The sequence below is a fragment of the Chiloscyllium punctatum genome, chromosome 25 (assembly GCF_047496795.1).
Source record: "Chiloscyllium punctatum isolate Juve2018m chromosome 25, sChiPun1.3, whole genome shotgun sequence".
In the NCBI taxonomy this organism is placed as follows: domain Eukaryota; kingdom Metazoa; phylum Chordata; class Chondrichthyes; order Orectolobiformes; family Hemiscylliidae; genus Chiloscyllium; species Chiloscyllium punctatum.
Genome location: NC_092763.1, coordinates 58,528,737 through 58,553,995, shown reverse-complemented (window position 1 = coordinate 58,553,995; position 25,259 = coordinate 58,528,737). Strand labels below are relative to the sequence as shown.

Below are 25,259 nucleotides of genomic sequence, written 5' to 3'. Positions count from 1 at the left end.
GCGTGGGTTTCCCCCAGTGCTCCGGTTTCCTCCCACAGTCCAAAGATGTGCAGGTTTGGTGAATTGGCCATGCTAAATTGCCCGTAATGTTAGGTGAAGGGGTAAATGTAGGGGAATGGGTGTGGATTTGTTGGGCCGTAGAGCCTATTTCCACACTAAGTAATCTAATCTAAAAATGTACAGCATGGAAACAGACCCTTCGGTCCAACCCGTCCAGATGTCCCAACCCAGTCTAGTCCCACCTGCCAGCACCCGGCCCATATCCCTCCAAACTCTTCCTATTCATATAGCCATCCAAATGCCTCTTAAGCGTTCTAATTGTACCAGCCTCCACCACATCTTCTGGCAGCTCATTCCATACACGTACCAACTTCTGTGTGAAACAGTTGCCCCTTAGGTCTCTTTTATATCTTTCCCCTCTCACCCTAAATCTATGCTCTCTAGTTCTGGACTCCCCGACCCCAGGGAAAAGACTTTGCCTATTTACCCTATCCATGCCCCTCAATTTTGTAAACCTCTATAAAAGGTCACCCCTCAGCCTCCAACGATCCAGGGAAAACAGCCCCAGCCTATTCAGGGTCTCCCTATAGCTCAAATCCTCCAACCCTGGCAACATCCTTGTCAATCTTTTCTGAACTCTTTCAGGTTTCACAACATCTTTCAGACAGGAAGGAGATTAGAATTGCACGCAATATCCCAACAGTGGTCTAACTAATGTCCTGTACAGCCGCAACATGACCTCCCAACTCCTCACATATTTGGAATAAAGTGAATTAACAGGTTAAATACAGGTTAATGGATATGCTCTTACAACCACTATAGAGACGTGGTTGCAAGGAGAGCAAAGCTGCAATACAAATATTTGTGGTTATTGACTTTTTGACAGCTAGGAAAAAAAGGGTAGTGGGGTAGCATATTGGTTTGGGATGGTACAAGTACAGTAGAAAGAAATGATCTTTGATCAGAAGGCACAGAATCCATACAGGTGAAGATAAGGGAAAAGAAAAAGGCACATAAGACAGACAGCAATAAGAATATTTTATACATCCCCTAACAATAGCTATATGGTTGGACACAAAATCAGGAGATAATGGAGCTCTATACATTAATCAGGAGTAATTTCAAGCTTCATGTAGATTGGAAGAGTCCGGTTAGTAGAGGGAACCCTGAGGAACAATTCAGAGTGTAAAAGTTGTGGAAACAGTCAGAGATTAGGCTATTTTGGATTTTGTGATGTGCAGTGAGGCAGGTTTAAAAAACCATATCAGAATGGAAGAGATTCTCTAGAAAACAGTGACCAAAACATGGCAAGATTTAGCAATCAGTTTGAGAGTGAGGAGCTTAGGTTGGAAACATCTGCCAAACATAAATATGGGTTAGACTTTTATATATAAAAAAAGTATAGAGTTGGTTGGACTGGACTGGTAAATGAGTTTACAGCAAAAAAAAAAGTTGAGAAACAATGGCAGATTTCTAAAAAAAACTCATGGCTCACAGCAAAAGTATATTATAGTGAGAAAGAAGGATTCTAGGAAGTGGGTAAGTCAACTATAGTTTACTAAGGAAGTTGAAGATAGCATCAAATTGAAACATACAATGTGGTAAAGATTACTGGCAAACTAGGGAATTGGGAAAGTTTTGAAAACCGATACAAAAAATTTTGAGGGCAAGCTTTAAGTAATATCAAGATGGACAGTAACAGCTTTTCTTCAAATATCTGAAAAAGAAAGAGGGGAGCCAAAGTGATCATAGGCCCATTAGAGAATGAAGCTGGGGAAAAATAATGGGGAACCAGGAAATTGCAGAGGGATTGAATAAACAGATTGTGTCTGTTTTTATAGTAGAAAACACTACCAGCATTCCAATGTTAGTGAATAACCAGGAGGCAAAAAAGAAGAAAGGAAATAAATGCAATAACTATCACTGGAGAAAACATGTTCAGGAAATTAATGGGGCTAAAGGCCTGTCTCCTAGCCCTGACAGGATGAATCTAGGATATTAAAGGAAGTAGCTACAGAGATAGTGGATAGACTGTTAACAATCTTCCAGGATTCCTCAAATTCTGGAAAAATTCCAGAGGAATAGAAAATTGCAAAAGCACCACCTTTATGTTAAAAGAAAAGAGGAGACAAAAAAAAAAGGGGAACTACATGCCAGTTAACCCAACATCTGTTATTGAGAAAAATTTCAAGAGTCTGTTATACAGGACGTGACAACACAACAGTTAGAAATACATAACATGATCAAGCAAAGTCAGCATGCCTTAATGAAGGACAAAAGTAGCCTGACAAATTTAATCAAATGCTTTGAGGTAACAACCAGGTTGAAAAAGGAACAATGGATGTAATAGATTTGGATTTTCAGAAGATGTTTGACAAGGTGTTGACATTAGACTACACTGGAGGAGAGTTCAGGACCAAGTGGCATAGTCTCAGAGTAAAGGAATGCACACTTAAGACCAGGAAGAGGAGGAATTTCTTCTAATGGCAGTGAATTGGTGGAATTTGTTATTTATATAAATCTTGAATATGCTTAGTTTTTTTAACATCAGTAAGGAATCAAGAATTATAGGGAAGAAGCCAGAATGTGGAATTGTGGATAATAGCCATGATCTCATGGACCTGCCAAGCTGACTCGATGGTTGGAATGGCCTACTTATGCTCCTATACTTTATGAACTTATAGCTCATCAGGGGCCATACCTTATCTGTGTGCCAATCTTTGGTGAAATCCCTCATGTGTATATGTTTCTTTTCCTGTACATGACAGAAGCTGCTTCTACCAAAGAGGAATGAAAACAGTGGTAAAATACTGCAGATAATGGAAAATTTGAAATAAAACTGCATAGCTATAGTCAGCAGACCTGCCAGTATTACACAAAAGACAGACAAGATCAATCTGAAATGTTAAATGTCAAAAGGTATTCAAATGCTCAAGAATTGCATCCCTAATTGCCAAAGAGAAGTTTGTATGAGCTACCTTCTTTAACTGACAATGTCTGAATGTTCTAGATTTATGCAACAGTTATTAGGTACGAAACCTCAGGCTTTTGACTCAGTGACAAATAGGAACTACAACTTATTTAAGTCAGAAAGACTGATTTGGAAGGCGATATTCCATCTGATGAAATTATGCTTCTAGTTGGAAGCAGACATAATTTTCAAAGGCAATGAAGAAAAGCATTTGGCGATTGCTACAATGAATCTTGTATATAGTATACACGATTGTCACTAATGATATAGGGAGACGTTTCCAGACTTGAATTGCTAGTTACATTTTCTGTTTCTGTAAAATCACATCCTTAATCTGAAATTCTTCATTCATTTTAAATCAATGTAAATACACTGGAGTTTGCTCAATTTCCCAATATGCCCTCCACCCACAAAACAGCAAGGTATTCCTACAACTTATCACTTCACTCAGAAAATGGATATCATTATATCGCTTACCTCCAATTGATTTAATTTATGAGGTTGAGAGCCAGCTTCCTCAATACAACTGCACGGCTTACATGACCCTTTTAGCCAGTCGTTAGGCAAGAATCTCCCACACTGCTGTGGGTCCAGAGTAATGTATATGTCAGACCAGGTATGGATGGCAAAATTCCTTCCATAAAGTACATTTGTGTACACATAATATCTTACAATTATGATTATTACTGGTATTAGTCCTTTTTTGCAAATCTAACTTCAGTAATTGAATTTAAATTCTCCAGCCATCCCATTGGGATTTGAAGTCATTTAATCAAATAGTCCAGGCTTCCAGTTTACTAGCCCATAAATTTAACTATTGCAGTAAGCTACCTTTCTCAGTACTTTTTATAAAACTCACTTTTCAACCACAATGGGGCATTCACATGCAAATCCCTTTTCTGCATTAATATGTTGTGTAACTGTTTATCCAAAATTGCAAGCCACGTCTTTTTATAGATCACTTCAAAACGAACACCTACTTTTAAAAACTGCATTTAAAACACACATTTACGTTGACGGATTACGTGGTCTTTTGTTTCTTGTCAATAAACGTCGAGTTTATTCAAGAATGCCCCCAAAACACAGCTGTGAACTAAAAGCACAAAAGTAATTTCAAAAGGTGACGAGTAATCAAATTCGAAACTACAGCCAAATTTAGGAGCGCAGAAACTTACACTGTATAGTTAATCAATAGAAATAGAAACGAATTTATGGTATCACAAGTTTCCTGTCTTTAAGATCCAAGTAATCACATTAATTCTGACATAAATACAACCTAGTTAAATACAGTCAGCAATTCGACTTGTTTGAATGAGTTCACAATCAAATCGCTCAGATTATATAAATCTCACGACGCACTGTTACTTACATGTGACAGAATGCTGATCCTACAAATACAACATTAAAAACGGCTGTTACAAGTGTAGCCACTGTAACTAATTCTTGAAAATACGATTACAAAACCAGATCAGTTTTTCCGGGTCAAAAAAAAAAGAAACAGACGCAGAATAGAGCCAAGCAAGGGGTCAACATCACGCCAATAATAATGCGCTGCAGGACCAGCAGTGCGCCAGCCCCGCGCTCCCTGGGAATACTTCAGCGTCCTTTTGCTTGGTTACAGCCGCCTGTTGTCAGCAGCGGCCGAGAGCCGGAGCGGGGCCGCCGCCGAGCAACACTCCCAGAGGAGAGGACAAGCTTCGGGGAGACAGAGCTGCACTCTTTTCCCCCTAACCCCGCTCCTCCCAGGCCCCAACTTACACAGTTATATGGCCAGCCCCTCGCACCACCACGGGGTCTGGAGTATACCGGATCAAGTGTTCATCCATCACCACCCGCTCGTCCTCCTCGTCCAGCTCATATATCGTATCGAAGTCGGCCATGTTGCTCCTGAGGGGCACGGCCGTCCCCGCGTCTGCGCACGCCCCGGCCACGCTGACGTCACAAGCACCGCCTGCCGCCTTGACGGCCACGTGCTGATTCGCCTGGAGCAGCAGCAGCAGCAGCAGCAAACATGGGCTAGGCTGTATTGGTAGGAGAAAGTGAGGGCTGCAGATCAGAGTCTAGATTAGAGTGGTGCTGAAAAAGCACAGCAGATCAGGCAACATCCGAGGAGCAGGAGAATCAACGTTTCGGGCAAGAGCCTTTCACCAGGGTATACATTACATTGGGATATCCTGGGCTAGGGTGGGCTGCAGTAGGATATCCTGGGCTAGGGTGGGCTGCAGTGGCATACAGTGGGCTAAGATGGGCTGCATTAGTGTACAGTGGGCTAAGGTGGGCTGCATTGGTATAGACTGGGCTAAGCTGAAAATGTGTTGCTGGAAAAGCGCAGCAGGTCAGGCAGCATCCAAGGAACAGGAGAATCGACGTTTCGGGCATAAGCCCTCCTGAAGAATGGCTTATGCCCGAAACATCGATTCTCCTGTTCCTTGAATGCTGCCTGACCTGCTGCGCATTTTCAGCTCTGATCTCCAGCATCTGCAATCCTCACTTTCTCCTCATAGACTGGGCTAAAACAGGCTGTAATGGCATACCCTGGGCTATAACAGGCTGCATTGGTATATCATAAACTAGGGAAGGCTGCATTGATATACACTGGGCAAAGATGAGCTGCACTGGGGTATCCTTGGCTAGGGAAAGCTCCACTGGAATATGCTAGGCTAGGGAAGGCTGCACTGGGATAGCCTGGGCCAGGGAAGGCTGCATTGGTATACACTGAGCTAGGGTGGGCTTCAATGGGATACTTTGGGTTGGAGTGGGTTACATTGGTATAGACTGGGCTAGGGTGGGTTACAGTGGGATATCCTGAGCTGCATTGGGATACACTAGTCTAAGGTGGGCTGAACTGGGATATCCTGGGCTAGGGTAGGCTGCATTGGTATAGAATTGGCAAGAATGGGGAGGGCTAAACTGGGATACACTAGGCAAAATAGAGCTGCACTTGAATCGAGTGGGTTGTACCAAGATGGACGAGGCTAGAATAGGGTGAGGAAGAGTGAGGTGGACTGGGAAGAGACTGGGCTGGAATGGGGTTGTCCAGACTAAATTGGTTTTGACTGGGCCGGACTAGGTTAGGCTGGGGTAGACTGGGTTGGGCTGGGCTGGACTGGGGTACACTGGGTTAGGCTGGGCCAGACTGGGGTAGCCTGGGTTAGGCTGGGCCGGACTGGACTGAATGGGACATACAGGATTAGAGTGGGCTGGATTGGACTGATCTAGAGTGGGGAGGTCTGGACTAGGTTAGAAAAGGCTATAGTAGGAAGGACTAGGCTGAGATGGACTGGACTAGACTGATTTGGACTCGGAGGGCTTGACTGTTTTAGTCACCATATTTAAGTATGGATCTATAGGTCAAAAGAGATTTACTGAGCTGATTCCTGGGATGAATGGATTGACTTATGAAGAACAGCTGAACAGGTTAGAATAATGAGGGTGATCTTAGTGAAACATACAAGATTTTGAGGGATCTTGGAAGGGTAGCTATTAAGATATCTCCACTAGTTGGGAACACTTGAACTTGCAGACATAGCTATAGAATAAAAGATCAGTCATTAGATTAGATTACTTACAGCGTGGAAACAGGCCCTTTGGCCCAACAAGTCCACACCAACCTGCTGAAGCGCAACCACCCACACTCATTCCCCTACATTTACCCTGCACCTAACACTACAGGCAATTTAGCATGGCCAATCCACCTAACCTGCACATTTTTGGACTGTGGGAGGAAACCGGAGCACCTGGAGGAAACCCACGCAGACACAGGGAGAGTGTGCAAACTCCAAACAGTCAGTCACCTGAGGCAGGAATTGAACCTGGGTCTCTGGCGCTGTGAGGCAGCAGTGCTAACCACCGTGCCGCCGTGCCGCCCACCAAAGCAGATCATCTAAAGCAGATGTGGAAAAATTTCTTCTGTTGCAGGATATTGAGCATCTGGAATTTTCCACCCCACAAAGTTATGGAGGCTAGATCACTGGAAGTATTTAAAGACCAGTTGGATAGACTTTTGAAGTTTTGGGGAGTTGCAGGCTGTGAGAAAAGAACTGAGGCTTGTGGCAGATCAGCCATGATATTGTTGAATGATAGGGCAAGCTTGAGGGACTGAATATCTGACACATGCTTGTATTTCATCTTGTGATTACTGTTTTATTTATCTGATAAGCTTGCTTTGTTTCTTCCCTTGTATTCCATCCAACCAAACTGTTACTGTTAGATGGCCTGTACACCATCTTACTATCACAAGTGACTTACTCATACTCAATTGCTACCTGCAATTGGAGGGCAGAGAGAGGAGTTGAGTGATAATCTCAGACCCTCCATGTGGTTCAGGCTCCTTACTAGTGTCTGGTAGGAAAATGAGGGTCTGGGACTGCATTTTGGACAAGGCAGAGGGTAGGGTGGAATGCAGGAGGGAATGCCATTCTGGGGTGGTGCCTCCAGTTACCTCTGTGGATTCCCCATTTTCACTGGCCGGTAATAACAGGAACAGTTGTGCGGGGGTATATATCGGGCACTGGTAAATCAGAGTGGTGGCAGGATTGGACCTTTAAGTGGGAACTCACAGAAATTCAGCAGTGTTAAAGCTCCTCCCGGTGATTGGACATAATGGCAGCATAATCAGCAGCAACAAGAATGCGGCTCCTCCCAGTGATCGATGGGAGATTCACAGGCTGACCTACACTCCTGACTGTAGCTAGGCCCGGGTGCCTACATCGGTAACTGACCATTCCAAACAACTTTATGGAGATAAGACTTTAGACTAAGATTCTGACAACTAACCTTTTGGCTCTTTTTAAAATGTTTCTTGTTTTATAAAATTCTAGATTTGTAATCAAGATGGCGCCGGAGAATGGTGACTCTGTATACTTTCCACTATACTTACGTATTCCTACACTTGAGTACACGTAACAATAAAATCTAATTCCGATTTTAATTCTATGCAAATAATCATCCATTAGTCTCTTGAATGCCTCAATCGAACCTTCCCCCACTGTATTCCCAGGCAGTGCATTCTATACCTGAACTACTTGCTGTGTGTAAAATAAATTCATGTCACCCTTGCTTCATCTGCACATAATTTAGAATCTATGCCCTCTCTGTTTAATTGTTTCAATTGGATCATAAGCTACTTGGTGGCCCACTATCTCTACCCCCCCCCCCCCCACTATTTGTGAGAGATTAACAAAGCATATCTGAATGAACCACTAGTGGGTTTGCTGTCCATTGCACAGCACTCTACATTATGCGTCCACACACCTGCTTTCCCACCTGTGGGAAAGTCCAGTCAATTGTGTGCTGTGCTGAACTCCATATTTAAGGGATTATGTACTTCTATTGAGATAATAAAATGAAATTTACTGGGATGAGTGAGTTGCCCTATGATAGAGAGGCCAAGTAAATTGGATACATGTTCTCTGAAGAATGAAATGATCTTGTTGAAGCATGCAAGATTCTGAAAGGGCTTGGCAGGTTGATACAAGCACTTATTGTCCCTGGCTGTGGAACATAGAGGCACATTCTCAGGATAAAAGGTTGATTACTTTGGACTGAGATGAAGATACATTGTTTTATTCAGAGGGTTGTGAATCTTTGGAATTCTCTGCCTCCACGAGTTTTCCATGCTCCATCAATGAATATGTTGAAGTTGGAGGTGTAAGGTAGTCTCGGGGAATTCCACGGTGTGGTGAGCATGCAGGACAGTGGTGTTTGAACCAAAAATCAGCTATATTCATCTTGCATGATAAAATAGTTTAATAGGTGGTAAGATCTATCTCTGCTTCTTTTATAAAGAAAATTGTTTGTTATTGTCCATAATAGGTGGTAGTTGGAGTCAGGTACATGTTACTAAAGTCTGACCATTTCCTGCTGAAGGATCAAAAGAGAAGAAAAGGGTAAGCAGAGTTCAGTGTACATTCCACTGGCTATCGATCCAGAGATTTGTGAATATTTCAATGTGAAGCTTTTTCAATTTAAGTATTGCCAAGGTTTGCATATTACTGCGGGAAAGAAAAACAAATGAGTAAACAAAAGCACCTAAGGTTTCATTTGACATAGGAGGAGAAGCTACTTGTGAAAATTACTGCATTTTGCATTCAGCAGACCTTTTAGCTGCATTGATTTCTATCAGTAATCAGATTAGCAGTGCACATTTTTGAGCACTGAGTGAATATTTGGCTACGATATGCATGAAGTTTGTATTGTCTGCTTGTTCTCAAGGCTCATGCATGAATAACCCCTATTTGGAAGAGATACTGAAGGATACTTGGCACCTATAGAACCATATCCCATAGAACTGACACATGTCTTCAGGACACTGATGGCTGCAATAATTTCCTAAAAAATAAAACTGGAATGAAGGGATATAAAGGTAAGAACCATTGTTCTGCCATTCTCTCATTCCAATTACTTAAACTATCAACATTTTTTTTCAATTGGCACTCCACATCCACTAGGCAGAAGTGGGTACTGCAAATGCTGGAAGTCAGAGTCTAGATTAGAGTGGTGCTGGAAAAGCACAGCAGGTCAGGCAGCATCCGATGAGCAGGAAATCGACGTTTCATCAGGAATGAAGGCAGTGAGCCTCTGTCCACTACCCCCACCTCCCCAAACTGTAGCATAAATGCTGTCCCCTCCACACTTTACTTCAGCTTTGATGAAGAATCATCTAGACTTGAAGCGTTATCTTGTTCTCTCTCCATGGATGCTATCTGACTACTGTGATCTCCAGCATTTGTTGTTTTCAGTCAGGATATAAAGGTATGTTAGCCAAACAAACAAATTGATATTGTTCCAAACAGGATGTTTTGAATTTTATATATTGCACTGTGTGTTTAATAATTTAATGATATTTTGATTATCTTATTATTTAGTGCATAGGATAATTGATTAATTGCTTCATTGCTGTTCATGGGACCTTGCAATACAATATGTAAATTGCTTGCTGTATTTGCCAATGGTGACTGCATTTCAAAAGTAATTAATTAGTTGAAGCATTTTCGAAAATCTTTATGACATGAAAGGCACTACATTAATTTATCTTATTGCGTGGAAAACTGCATAATCATTTTCAGCCACATTATGGAAACTTCTGTTATCTTTGGTTTTCGGAATCATATGAGAAGAGCTATTCCATGAGAGAGAGGGAGACAGAGACCTCTTTTTCTCATTTCTAGCTTGGTAAAGTATCCTGTGTGATGTAGATATCTTGTTTCCAATTCACACCTGATAAAAAGGCTTATAAGACTCCAATTGCTTGTGAAGTGCCTCCTCCTTTGTTTCAATTCTCTGTTGAGCCTTGAAAACCAACTAATCCCTCAAGCAGTGTATGAAGAATGAAGGCTGTTTTTCTGATCTGGAAGCATTTTGACTCTGCAATGTGCTGGAGGCTGAAAGTGCTCTGGAATAGCCACCATTTACAATGCACTGTGGAAATAACAGATGTATGGATATACATGAAGAGAAAAAGTGACAGCTGCTGGAAAGCTAAAGCAACATTTGGGTTTTACTGAATGATCATTGTAAGAAATGTTGTCTCTGCAGATGTTGCCTGGTCTGCTGTGGGTTTTTGGCATTTTTGTGATATTTATAACTAGGTTTCTGGTTGTATTTTCCAATTTTGGGTTTGATTCTTTCTACACAACAATGCATAAATTAACATTTCATTATTTGACCAATTCTATCTCAAACGAAAATGCCAGCCTGTTGTGACCACTACAACAAATGATGCTTATCTATATCCATAGCCAATAATGTTGACTGCCTTTTTTTGTATTGTACTGTATTGGATGTCTAGTATTTTTAATTAGTTGAAAGACTGCCTGGAGTAGACAGTCTCTCACATCCTCAGCTTTTTATTGTTTGGAATATAACTGAAGTGAAACATTAAAATTTAAAAGAAAGTCATTACAACAACAATCATTTGTACAGGCTTGATGGGGTTTAAGCTTTTATTTTTGCAATGCTTTGACATTTTTATGAAAACATTTGGCAACTCTAGAAAAGGCCTATCAGTCCACTGATATTTTTCCATTTTGAATGTTTAAGAATGCCAATTATCCCATCAAGTCTTTTCTATCAGGTTTCACCAGCAGTCAGCAGCCCCACTTCTGCAGATATATGAAATACACAATTTGAATTTATGTAGTAGCACTCATTTCACCTGAGCAGAGAACGTGCAAATATTATAACTTATCTTACTCTCACCATTTGACAAGCACCAGAGTCTGACAGGTACAGTTTAGCTTTGGCATTAGCATAGCATTTGTAAGATGCAATTTCAGTTACATTTAAACTTTTTGTACCCTTACTTAAAACTCAGAATATTTGATCCTACTTTCCTTAATGAGGATCAGTATCAATTCACTCATTCAACATCTGATTTCCAGGTTGATGATTAACTTTTATATTCCCATTCCTGCTCTTTGATGAGAAACATGTTAAGCAAGAGTGAATCTACTTTTCTGATGTTTAATTTAGAATTTAATTAAAACGATTCATAAAACAGGCCTTTTGACAGACTAAATCTGCCAAACTAACCTAATTTCTTTAAAGGAACCTCAACTGATCAATATGAACTTCTCAAAAAGTGAATAGTGATACTTGATATTGTTATTTTATACTAGCTTTTATTTTGTTTTTTAAAATCTTTTGCTATGTTTATTCTTCAAAGAATCTATGCTTATTCTTCAAAGTTTTGAGCAAAATACAAAATATACCAAAGATTCCATTGCATGAAGTTTGTTGCTGCTTAGGTCCTCATTTTAAGCACTAGCCAGTTGGATATACATTTGGCCATCTACTATATGGGCTACCAGTTGCACAGATGGAGGAAATGTGAAAGTGGTTAATGACAGAAAAGCAAAATTCAGAAACAGCCTAAATCTCTGACTTCCTGCAGCTCCACATATAGATAACCACAACTATGAGAAAAAGACACTTTTGATTCACTTATCCTTAATGCAATTAATAGCAAGATGTTCATGATGAACATAGCCAATATTTTGCTTCAGCTCCTCTCTCCTACCCGCTCACCATACTATGGAATTTCCTAAGTCTCCCCTCTATCTCAGACTTCAATATATTATTCAAGGACGGAGCACAGACATTCTCTGGGGTAGAGAATTCCAAAACTCCGCAATACTCTGAATGAAATAACTGATCTTCATTTCAGTCCTAAATGATCAGCCTTTTTACCCTAAGAATAGATTCCCTGTTCTAGATTCCTCAGCCAGGCCAGGTAATGACAAATTCAGAAAATGAATCATAAATCCCATTATCAAGTAATGTAAGATATGGAAATACATATACCTTAATTGGTCCAGAGTAAATGCACATGTCTCAGGGAGGCACCAGCTGCCTGCACACCTGCTAGCTGTAACATGTACAGCCTTCATGGGTAGCAGCTGCCTGCCACTGCGTGCAAGAAAGTAGTTAGGTTGCTCCTCATTAGAGGGCTGGATGCACAAAGGCAAAATTATAGTATGGTACATATCAATGAAGAGGTCTTGAGTTGTTTTCTCCACATTAATGGACAGTGATGCTAGGGGTCCCAACTTACTTTCCATTACATGACTGTCCAGAAATGTCTCCCACTCTTATGATCTAACATTGGCACGTATTGAAGGATTTACAGGTTGATAATTTACTTGGTTGGGTTCCAAATGGAGCTTCTGCTTGAGGCACAGGGGCAAAACAAAGACAATAGGCACATAATCCAGGCCCTCCAATAATTTTCAATATATAAAGAAATACTGTCCACCCCAGTGTGAATCTGACAATTGTACATCAATGTGCACAAAACTTTCATTTTTCCAAAATCTCCTTAAAGATTGGAGCCCTCAGCCTGTTACAACTCTTATAAGAGATGAATGGGAAATTAATCTGAAGTGAGTGGGTTTCCTCATTCCCTCCCCCAGAGAGCACTATGAAATTTGGAGATTGTCCCAGAGCTAATCTCTGCATTTTGTAAATTGCTCCCAGACTGGGTCCCAAACCCACCAGTGATTGAAAATCCAACTCCATATCTCAGACAGATAATACCTTCAGTACAGCAGGGAGAAGAGCTAATAGATAACAATAGAAGTAAATGTTAGCTATATTTTGTTATTCTCATTTTTGCTGTTGGCTGGCATTGGGCAGGACGGTGAAACCTCAGCATGCAAAATAACGAATACAGTGTGCACATTCCGATGTAAGAAATATATACCCTCTGATTTAATAAGATATTTAGAATTTTTTAAAAAAACTCTACATATGGTGATAAAATATGTATGTGGCCCTAAGTTATGCTTCTGCCAGACATGTGACCTCTGAACTTTATCAAATTGGTGATTTTTTAACTTAAATACAGGGTTCTAGTAATAAGCCATAGTCCACAACAGACCACAGAATCTCTCAACTGGTCATGTAGAGCTTGAGGGATACCATTCCCCAAGCATGGAGCTAAGCCTGAAGGAAGGGTAATTGCACTTGCACTTTAGATGTGCCTCTTACTATGATGCTAGTTGTGTTTAACCTGAAATAATTCAAACCCTGACAGGAGAACATGGTAAAGCAGATTGCATTTCCATTACAACTTTAAATCTGTGTATAGTAAGTTCTTGTATTTGAAAGAGCATGTGAAATGGTTGCAGATACTTAGATCCTCTGTGGACACTTTTAATGTACGTTTTCACTGATCTCAGATGCTTTGAGAATGCAGACACCGTCACTTATGCTGTTTTTAAAAAAATGTAATTGTTGAGAAGGGAGCTGACAGGTTGGCTGTAATCAAAAATCCATTAATTTCTCAGCTGGGTAGTAGAAATGAAAGCTCTGGTTGGGCTGTGTAAGCAGCAAACTGTCTGATTGGAACATACCTGCAGTTGCAGATGGTTGCAATCAGTCTGATTATAAGTAATATGTTGTTTATTTTCTGACAGCAAAGCAGTAGAGGCTAACACTGCTGCAACTTTTTAGTTCTGCTTTTATCTTGTGAAATAATTTGTTACCAAAAGTTGTTCAGTAGTTTTGTTTTATTGAGACTTCTGAACCAGATTCTGAGTAGTCCATGAGGACATACTATTTTGATGGATCCACTCACTTTCCCAATGCAATATTTTGGTGCATTTATGTCATCCTTCCCCACCCAAAACTTTGAAGCTTCTGTTCGATGGAAGCAGATTTCAGTTCAACTCTTTGAATTTGGAACTAGTGTGTGCAGAATTACACCAATGAGTCCTCTGGTCCTTAACATTGGCCAGCAGGAGATCCAAATTATAGATGCACTGACGAGTGACGTTCCAACCAGAAGCTCAAAATTCTGTGTTAGATAATCCATACCAGTGAGAAATTATTTTACATTTAAGCTTTACTAATTGATTTAACTCCCACACTTTAAAACTTAGCAAAATTCCAAATTGCCCAAACCCATGTAATTTTGTTTCTTGGTACTACACATGCAGAATGAAATGCATCCCAAACACCCTTTTATTAACAAGTTAGATAACAATTTGTACCTTAAGATGCCAGAAAATTAATTCTTGTAAGTTAATACATGTCTAGATTTTAAACAAAACATGAAGCACAGCAACTGGGACCAGAGATTAATTTGCTGAACACACACCAGACAACATGTGTATTTTAGCTGAGTACCAGTATACAGTTCTGCATTGTTTACAGAATACGACTCCACTTTTAATAATATAACAGGCGACACAATGCTCTTTGCTGTCCCTTTATGTTCAGAGGTGACTTTTTCCCCTCTTGAATATTTGGAAAGTCTTTGAAAAGCTTTTTGAATGTATATTGGTTTTACTATTTTGTATCCAAACTTATGATTTAAAGAAACAACTTGATATGACCCGGAATGTTACCAAGATTCTTGGAAAAAAAAGTCTTTTGAATAACTTTTAATGTTGAAGACAAAGTTTGATCTGTATATCAAGCATCTGCTTGTCATTACATTGACTTTATAAATTGCAAATCATTCCCTGATATCCGTAAAATTCACATCTTCTGAAAATGTAAAGCGCCTTTTTTTTCTTAAATGGAGTGCTCTCTGTGCATAATCCTGGTATATGGCTGGGTCATCCTCACAAGCTCTGAGGTCCTTGCTGTTGTGCACTGGTTAGAGTGTGACAGTTACTTGGGCCATATTCCCCACAGGAGGGCCTCCAGAAATGTGGCCCCCAAGCAGCATCTGCCCCGGCATCTCAACAGGACTCCCTGGACCCGGACCATGGGGAGCCAGACAGCCATCAGATTGAGCTAACTGTTTCTTGGTCATCTTCCGTTCCTTGGCCCTTCGATTCTGGAACCAGATTTTAACCTAAATCAGAACAGAATTAGAACTGTAAGGCATATGGCAATAGTTGGGAAACAAGTGTCATAACTTGAAATAAATTTTACTTTAGAAAGTTAGGGGCATTTAGTCTGTCCACAGAGGTTCACTATTCAAGCACATTATGGCTGATGTGATTCTAACTACCTACTGCCCTTGATTTCTCTATTCTTACTGTCTTGTTTACCAACTATGAATTGCAGTATTAAAATGTTTTACCACTCATCAAATTTTGAGAGTAGAGGGCTCCATTAATGGTGAAGTAGGTTGATTTAGTGAAATCGTTTACTCCTCCTCCCAACTTGTATATTCTTATGTTTGGTCGTATGTTTCCACTGTCCTTTTGCACTCATACCATATCTTGAAATGTTTCAAAATGCTTCACATGAGAATTTACTTTTTACAGTTTGGGGGCTGGAATAGTTACCTTGCAGATCTGCAGCCTTCAGATAATGAGAAAAGACGTAAATGCTGATTCTCTGAAATGAAAATTGAAAATGCTGGAAATATACATTGCCAGTCAACATTTGAAAGGAGGAATTAATGTTTTTGGTGGAAAACCTAGGTGCCATTAACTTTCCTATAGATTTTCGTTGGCCCTGTTCATTTTCTGTTTTCATTTAATAATCGTGTCTCTACATATAAATTTTCTCTTCAAATCAAACCTCCTCATGTTTGGAAATAATCACAAAATTCATCTCTTTGTTTACCTCCATCATTTCCCCACTGCCACTGGCGCATTGCACCCTCCCCTTCCTCTACTGATTTTTGTAAATTACATCATTTGCTTCTGTTTCAAGGGGCCGGTTGCTGAGAGATTTTTAAGTTTGAAGAGACCTATATGAGCCTCATAATACCAAATAAAGAATTAAGTAATATTTTACTGACAGTTATGAATAACCTCACACCACTGAGAAAGGATATTTCTTCATTGCAATAAAGTGATTTTCATTTAATTGTGATTTAGTCACAAGAATAAAACTAGCAGAAAGATTTGACCAGCAGGCTTTCTCTGAGGGACTCGCACAAAAATAAAACAAACAAAACATTGTCCACAACCACCTGATGATGGAGCGGCGCTCCGAAAGCTAGTGCTTCCAATTAAACCTGTTGGACTATAACCTGGAGTCGTGTGATTTTTAACTTTGTCTCTGTGCAATTTTGAGAAACAGTACTTCCTTTTCAAAGAAACACACTTAATACTGGATTTTCAGAAATGACACCTGGAAATGCACAACGAGTGGCTAAATATCAGACTGGAGTTCAGGCACGGAAGAGAGGCAATGATATGAAATTCTTGATTTGAGTGTGTAGGGACTTTAGGGTAATGTTGAAAATGAGCGCAAATATTTCGCAGATCCCAATTAGAATCTGGCAGGAGAAAGGGGTGTTGTATTTACGAATATTTTCCAACGTCAATGCAGATTTCTCTACAAGATTTTGTTAACGAACCTGTCTTTCTGAGAGTCCTAGGATCGTTGCCAGTTCCGATTTTCTCTTGATAGTAATGTACCTGTTGTAGTGAAATTCCTTTTCCAGCTCAAGCCTCTGATGATCCGTATAAACTACCCTGTACTTGTCTTTTGTCCGGGTTTTACCTGAAAAATGACATTGTGGAATTTAAAGCAACATTATGACGAATCCAGTAAAGCCGAATCTGAAAGAGTGACTTTCTCTTTTATTTGACCAGCAAACTCTAGTTAAGCTTATTGTTTTCGATTTAAATTTCTGCATTAATTCTGCATTAATTCTTTACTAGTCATCAGTGGTATTTATTATTCTCGGAGATGGGGCCAGATACCCGAAATTAATTCGGACTTTTTGGCATGTTTAGTATTCGATTTTTGTGCCGAATAAGAAATAACTTACGTTTAATAACTTAATGTTATCCAGTAAAATAAGTTACACGTTGCAATATGTTAACGTAGAATACTGTATTATTTTTAAAACGTTGTATAGCAGTATCTGTAATAAATGTAGCAATTAATGTAATAAATGAAACCAATATCCTGTAATCCTCCTAACGGATCAGAATCAAATTTAAATTGACAGTGCTATTTATATTTCTTGAGCACCACAAAATGACAAGGATGTATTCCTGTTGTGAATACTTCATCTCTCTTGGCTAGTTTACGAACTTCTCAAGACAGCTATCCTAATTCAGCTTTGTATGTTTGCATTTCGACAAATATTTACCTTCCCACTAAACCTGCATCCCAGATAAGTACATTCTCAAAACAAAATGTAGTTAAGTGCACAAAATAACACTTCAACCAAGTGTAGATTTCCACAGGAGAGCTTTTCTGCAAATCTCTCCCAACTACAATGCAATGTCATCCAGTCGTCTGGTTTCTGGTAGCCTAACCGCGAGTTTCAAAGCACAAACACGAGTTACGGGAAAAAAAAACGTAGATACAGCGAGCATTTTATCTTTGGAAAAGAAAAGACAGCGGGGTGAAGTCACAAAAATGATAATGTTAGATCTATCTACGGTGTGCAATGCGCCCACCTTTAAGCAATGTCACAAAAATTTATAGGTTAAACTGTCATGTGTGGTACTTGGAATTTCAGTTTAAATCCTTTCGAGAAATGGAAATGAAGCTCGACGTCCCCTCAAACGGATTCTTTAATGTTTGCAACTCGTTTCCCTACTTGAAAGATGAGACCAGACCACTCTGTGGTGCATACACCCCCTTGGACATGTTAACAACGCGGTATTCATATGATAAAGCGAACACACTCCACACAAAGAGCCTACAAGTTAATTTTACAAAAGGGTGACTTTCTAGTAGTCAGATCACAGGGCAATCTGTTTGATTTCCCTCACATAAACAACTGGCGGCATTTACTTTCATCTTAAAAGCATCTTTTAAACACAACATCGAAAACGAAGCGTCTGCAGGCTCTCGGGCCCAATAGTACAAGGGAGCCAAACTTTTTAAAAGAGAATTGCCGAATATGAGCTGGTATTCAAATTTAAATTGAAACTTCAGAATAAACTGTTCCATTGCATTTAACACGAGTATCGATCACCTTTAATACTGTTTCTTAGAATATCTTCTCATTTACTCGTTTTTAATAAACCCACAAAAAATATTAAGGATCCTTTCTAAAAAGAAACGTATTTTAAATTGAATCTTGACCAAATAAGACGATGTGCAGTATTTGAATGATTGCTCTTCAAACTGATGAGTTGAGAGTCTAATGGGCCAAAACTTGCCTCTTCTACATAACACTCATTGCTTTTATTTCTAAATATATCAGCTCTATTCAGACCATTTTGCAGTTACTTCGTATTCTGTGATTTATTATTGAATCTCTTTTCTGTCCAGGCTTCTAGCTGATGCATAATTTATGTGTGGTCTAGTTCATTATGAACAGTTTTAATATCTCTATAAGGGACCAAGGTGTTGATCATCACTCTCATTCAAAATGGACCATAGACTCGAATAGACACTTAAAAGTTAACCCTTATTCTCTCCTACACGATTGCAATCACTTCCCTTATAGTTCTTGACCAAAGTGTTGTGGATTTCCAGCATGAGCTGATATTATTCGAATTGTACTTATTGACATTTTGTTCACTTGTTAAGTGCAGATTGTCTTAATGTGTTTCTCTCACAATTCTAACTGTTAAATGTATTCAATTTCAAGAGAATTCTTCAAACCATTTCTAGCTTCCAATTCCAACCTCCTTATTTCAAATCAGAAATGAGTTTGATTTATAATTTACTCCCCCCCCCCCCAGGCCACAGATAGAACATATTTGCATTTGAACAAAAATTGACCTGTCTTGCGGGTGTGCCAAGGGTTAAAATTCAACAGGTTACCCGAAGCCTATGTAAATATGACCTCGGTTTATAACGCGGCCATCCGCACTCGCATTATTCACCTTGGTAATAAAATTCGGGAGACATTGCGAGCCAGACAATGCTACAAGGACAAGATTCATTATTTATTGTGAAAATCGTCACCCTTTCCGGTAATATAAAGCCTCCATGTTCCCAGATAATGAGGAGTTAGGAAGCGTAACAGGGCGCATATCAAAGCTAGCAAAGTGTTGAAAGGGCATGCCGCCTGAATATGACAAATAACAATGTGGTGACTGAAGAAACGGGACCTCACAGCTAGTTTACAGGATGGCAAATTAGCATTCAAACCGAGACCGGCGCCTGGTTACATTCGCACCTCCTGCAATTTGCATGGGATTCTCTCACTGGAATCTGGGACCACTGTCCCAATTCAATGATACTGTCGCTTTTTAAAAAAAAGAATAATCTGGTTTTGTTATCCCTGCTGGAAACTTTTCTTTAAAAACAATACCTACACGCAAATTATAATAGGGAAGAGATTTGTTTAGCTCCAGAAATCTATTGGTATGAAGGGAGTGTTGACACAACACTGACAACAGGAACAAGGAGGAAGCAACACCCTGGGTAGGACGAACATTGGGAGCTTGCGAAGCCGGACCTAGGTTCGTTCACACAGTGTAACCTCTGTGTAACCTTACAATAGGCGCTTACAGGGGATTGGTTCCCGCGTCCAGGCTGGCCCTTCCAAAACCAAGTCAGAAACTAACACCTTCCAGTTCACTTTCCGACCTTAACAGCTCGCCGCTGCCAATCCGATTATTTAAATTGGAAAAATAAAAGCAAAATACTGCGGATGCTTCAAACCTGAAACAAAAACAGAAAATGCGGTAGAAATTCAGCGCCGGCTGCCATGGTGGAGAAAATAATAATTTCATATTTTGAAACAAACAACGGAAATTTCTGGAAAAAACTCATCAAGTCTGACAGAATCTGTTGAGTGCACTCTGCTTTCTCTCCACAGATGCTGCCAGACTTGCTGAGTTTTCCAGCAATTTCTCTTCCTGTTTCTGATTTGACAGCATCAGCAGATTTTTAAAAAATTTAATATTTTGAATCCACTATAACTACTTTGTAATTCTATCCGTTACTCGCTCCATAAGTGCTGCCAGACCTGCTGAGTTCCTCCTACACTTTTGATTTTAATTCAAATTGAACAGTAAGTTTTAATGTGCTTTTGGAAATGTGTGGAGTGGTTCTCTAACCATTGTGCAAGGCTCAAATCCGCGAGTGTTTTGTTGTCCCAGGGATTTTAAAGCAATGGAAATTGGCCTACGATTGTGGGGACCAGATCCGATCATTTGGCCAGTTCCAGGAAAGCACTAGAAAGCCTCAAGTGAACAAATCTGGATTTAATTGACATTCAGCAATGATTATTTTGAACTGGCTCCAGATCACAGCGTTTATTTTCAAACCCTTTCAAATGTGATTCGGTAAACCAGAAATACCTAAGAAGCTCACCGGCTGAAAGAGGGGTTGGACACCAAATGAAAAATGGCTAATACTTGAGGCTGTAAAACAGAACCACCCGTATTTCCTTATTTAACTAAAATTTCACCAATCTGTTCAGTCTGATACAATCAAGCATCAAAAGAAAGGCAGTCACCACACACTACTGGATTAGTGGTGCTGGAAGAGCACAGCAGTTCAGGCAGCATCCAAGTAACTTTGATTTCGAAGCTCCTTGGATGCTGCCTGAACTGCTGTGCTCTTCCAGCACCACTAATCCAGAATCTGGTTTCCAGCATCTGCAGTCATTGTTTTTACCACACACTACTGGTCAGCTTCTCTTCCGCATGCAATGATCCAGCAAATCTTTCAGACATGCTCCACATCACCTTCCAATAGTCCTGTTGTTATTAGAGTCCACGCGGAGGGAGTCGAAGTCTGGGAAAGCAGTTTCCTTTCACACGCAGAGTCTGGCTCGCCAGGCATTTGGAAGGTGTTCCGTGCAGCCACGTTGCAAGACGGGACACACGAAGGGCTTGGCCGACCTTTCATGTGTTTTTTTTAAGGGGATAGGAATCACTGGCCTTAGCGTTTCCATTCCATCGACGTAAATGGAACTGCGGGGCCTGGCCCAATTTCTTGCCCTGTAATAGGCAAGGGCTCAGGTTTGGCTTGGGTACAGTTCCCTCAGTTCCAACAGTTCTCAAAAAAAGAGCCGAGTAATTGCAATGATTTCAAAAAAGTGCAAAGTTGAAGTTAATAAAACATAAACATTTTGCCAATCGCATAAAAATGAGATTTGCAAACAAAATCTAAAAGCCTCAGGCCTCGTAATTAAAAGTAAGACTTCGCCTAATCCTGACTTTTTTTGTAATATACAGACTGATAGAGCCTTCCACAGGGCTTAGCACGCACACTCAAACTGGGCTTTCCTGCAATCAACGCAACAGAGAACCTAACCCTACTCTATCAGTAACATTCTAAAACAGAGCCCGAGCATCGACACAAACACTTCACACCCGGCCCAGCAGATTGCTCAGTGTAGTTGAGAGATGAACCCCATTTCTATAAACGTTTCCCAAAACAAAAGACAAAGGATTCTTTGTGAAAATGACCACATGGAACGATCTGTACCCAGGACTCTAATCACTATCGTCATTTAACATCAGATTTCAATCTACAGAAAGCCAAGCATGAATAATGTCAACATATCTTTCTAGAAGCCAAAATTGTCACTTGCATTAATACTTGAGTTAAATATAATAACTGCAAGCGACTAATATCTGTATTTCTGAATATAGCTCTCCCTGTTCCTACCACCGTTTAATATGCACCTACTTTACCTGGGCCCGAATTGGACGTAACCAGAAGATTTTTGAAGTGTTGGAGAGTTCTTACCTGCAGCAGAGATCTGTGCTGTTTTCTTCATCCATTCATAGGGATTGCGCCTCTGACTATTGGGCGACGTTTGCCCCCCTGAGATTGCGTCTAAAGGAGGAAGGATTCCTGCAGCTGGGGTGCTCATGGGGTTATAGTCAGGCGAGCTGTAAGAAACCTGCCCTGGAGTAGAGTTACTGATCTGAACTGGCACTGTGTTCGATGGCCCGGGCCCATAAGAACTCCAGTCCTCTCTTGGTGGACCATACGGAGAGGCCCAAGACACCGAGGTTTGGGGATGGTTTTCCATATTAGGCACATGATATCCCGCGTACTCCGAGTACTGTGGCGGAGAAACGAAGTTCTGTGTGGATAAATTGATGCTTGGTCGTCTAACGGGTCCTGGGTACATGCTTACTTCTTTATCCAATATATAGCCCACATACATGGCGAGGGTTAGGGTTTGCGTGCATGCTGCAGCCAGTTGTGGCCGTCTACTTGGACTGGCATTTGCCTGGCGAGGCTCATACTGAACTGCCCCTATCACACACGATTAACCATTGTTGACAGGACCCTGCTACTAACGGTGTACCAAAGGCGCCGCGACGTCATTGCACCGCCTGGTCATCGATTTGCATTCAAATAAGAACGGGTTTTAAAAAAAATAAAGCCACCTTTCTGCTCTGTGGCACTTCCTATTGCCAGAGAAGTCCACCTCAGCAATAAATTGTAAACACCAAAAGCATTACCATAACACCGAGACACCTGCACTTTGGAGAGAAGTTGAATTTTCGTGCAAATCTGAAATTTTCAATGAGATACGTTTTGTAATGTGCTCCTAAGGACTTATATGAACGATGTCTATTTTTGGGAAGCAAACATTTGAACGGGCATAATCATTAATCAAAAATACACCCCCCCCCGCCTTCTGAAGAAGCTTCACTGGACCTAAAACGTTAGCTCTGTTTTCCCTGTACAGATGCTGCCAGACTTGCTGAGTTTCTCGAGCAATTTCTGCTTCCAGCATCTTTCAGAGCGACTTCCAGCATCTGCGGTTCTTCTTTTCACAATAAAATGCACACACTACTATTCCATTTACCGGTGTGGCATACTTTAAATCTGACCTTGAATATAATATTGCTATAAAGCCAAGTAATTAAGTAGATTTCTCAATGCGTTCTGGCCGCAGTCAACCAGTGATAGAAAGCAAATGATTTGAAATCCCGAAGGCACTTTCAGGCAGATACAACGTATGTGCTTACCAAATAGTTTGCCCATTTGCTGGTTCAAGATTTGCTCAAATTGGGCAAGAAATTAAATGATCAATAATACTTTTCAAATTGTAAGGATCATTTGATTTCATTTTGAAATTCCTGATAAATTTGAGAAGGATAAAACAAGTCCCTCTAAATGAAGCTACCCCCGGGGTCACAGAACTAACAATCGTGTGGGCCTCTCACTTGAGAATGATTCTGAAAGAGAAATTTTGAACCTTATCTGACTACGTTTACCTGGTTTTGTGGGATATTGAATGATACTTCCGATCTTAAATATCTTAAAACCGCAAATGCAAACTGGTATAAGGTGGCTTTCTGAAATTTACAAAATAAAACTATTTTACTCGCTTCTTGGATTTTTGTTTAGCAATGTGTACAGCAATGATGGTTTCAACTCTTAACATATAAAACCATGCGAAAGGGACGTAGTCCACTAGTTTTCAGATTGTTATGTAGATGAGGAACAACTCCATTTGACACAACCATTGGCAATGCAAAGAGGTGCAAAGTATCATGAAGCGGTTTCTTCCCTTAATGTGAACGTTACAGTTGAAAGTTCTTCACAGTTATAGTGTCACTTGTTAAATCCATCCCCGCTCAATGGGAATGTGTATCTGATCAAGGGTTCGCTTTCAATTGGAATATATATACTTTTACCGTCCCGTGGACAGCTCTATTATAAAACACACTCCATAAGAAAAGATTTGCCTGGTTTTAGCACTATTTTATGAATCTAAAACGCAGTTACACTCTGACGATTAGTCTGAGATTAGGGACTAAGGGTAGGATTTGCAAAATCCTCACATTCGGCCCAGTCCACCAATGCAGAAGAATGTTTGATGTATAACTTCTCAGAAACACACGGAGAGAGAGCTCACTGCTGGTTTGTTAAGTTTGAGTTTACAGTCGGAAAAAAAATCCACATAAAACACCTTTTGTAAGTCCTTTGCTTTCGATTATAGAGCAGTCTAAGCGGGTCAACTGGTCCTATCTCTGAGCACTTCCTAAATTCCAATTGATATTGGACGGGGCATGCAGTCCGCATGCGGCAAATGTGTAACTCATCCTTAGCCAGGGAACAGGACATTTCATTAAAACCTTAAACGTGAAAATATAAGACATCTTCTGCTTAGCGTGTTTTGTAGCCTGTATCTGTTTCTTTTTGATTCCTTTTTGCCTCACACAATCTGACTTTAAGGTACGTTTCAATGTTTTCACAATAATAAAAGCACACGGTTATTCTATGACTCCCCATAAAATTAACTTGGAGTGCAAAACAAAGGAACTGGAATGGAGAAAAACTGCACACAGCTACAACACAAAGGGCGAGGGGGAGGTCGGTGGGGAGCAGGGAGGTTACTTGAGCACCATACACAGAAAGCTACCTCACAGGTGCAGCAGATAATCAGGAAGACAAATGGAATGTTGGCCTATATTTCAAATGAGTTGGTGTATAAGAGTCGGGAAGTGTACTGTACAAGGTACTGGTAAGAGAACATCTGAAGGATTGTGAGCAGTTTTGATCCCCTTATATAAGGACAGATATTTCATTGGCAACAGTTCAGAGGATGTTCACTAGGATGATCCTCAGTATGGAGGTTTTCACTTGAACAAAAGTTAAACAGATTGGGTCTCTACATGTTGGAATTTAGAAGAATGAAAAGCAATTTCATTGAAACATATAGAATTATTAATAGACTTGAGTGGATAAATGCTGGGATGATGATTTCCCTCGTGGGAGAGTTTAGGACTTTCTGGTATAGTCTCAAAATAAAGAGGTGCCTATTTAAGATTGAGTTGAGGAGGAATTTCTTCTCTCAGAGGGTTATGAGCCTTTGGAACTCCTTCCACAAAATGCTGTGGGGGCAGGGAGGGAGGTGGGTGGGGTTGAACCACACACCTTGTATATATTTAAGGCTGAGATAGATTTTTGATCTGAAAGGCAATCAAGGAGTATGGAGAAAAGGCAGGAAAGTGTTCAAGGGAATGCCAGATCAGCC

The 25,259-nt window shown here is 40.3% G+C and overlaps 2 protein-coding genes across 2 annotated transcripts in view; both read right to left on the bottom strand.

The window, feature by feature from the left end:
* The window catches only part of chic1 (cysteine-rich hydrophobic domain 1), a 49,609-nt gene extending 44,731 nt beyond the window's left edge, over positions 1–4,878 (bottom strand). The window contains exon 1 of the mRNA XM_072595319.1: positions 4,730–4,878. Coding sequence (XP_072451420.1) covers positions 4,730–4,851 — 122 coding nt within the window. The 5' untranslated portion in view covers positions 4,852–4,878. The remainder of the gene's footprint in view (positions 1–4,729) is intronic.
* A 9,061-nt stretch (positions 4,879–13,939) lies between these two features.
* On the bottom strand, positions 13,940–22,517 carry cdx4 (caudal type homeobox 4). Its single transcript, XM_072594658.1, has 3 exons — positions 22,004–22,517; positions 16,740–16,885; positions 13,940–15,275 (listed from the first exon to the last, which is right to left on the bottom strand). Exons 1-3 carry the CDS (start codon positions 22,428–22,430, stop codon positions 15,075–15,077), a joined length of 774 nt encoding a protein of 257 aa, XP_072450759.1. The 5' UTR covers positions 22,431–22,517; the 3' UTR covers positions 13,940–15,074.
* Positions 22,518–25,259: the final 2,742 nt, after the last annotated feature.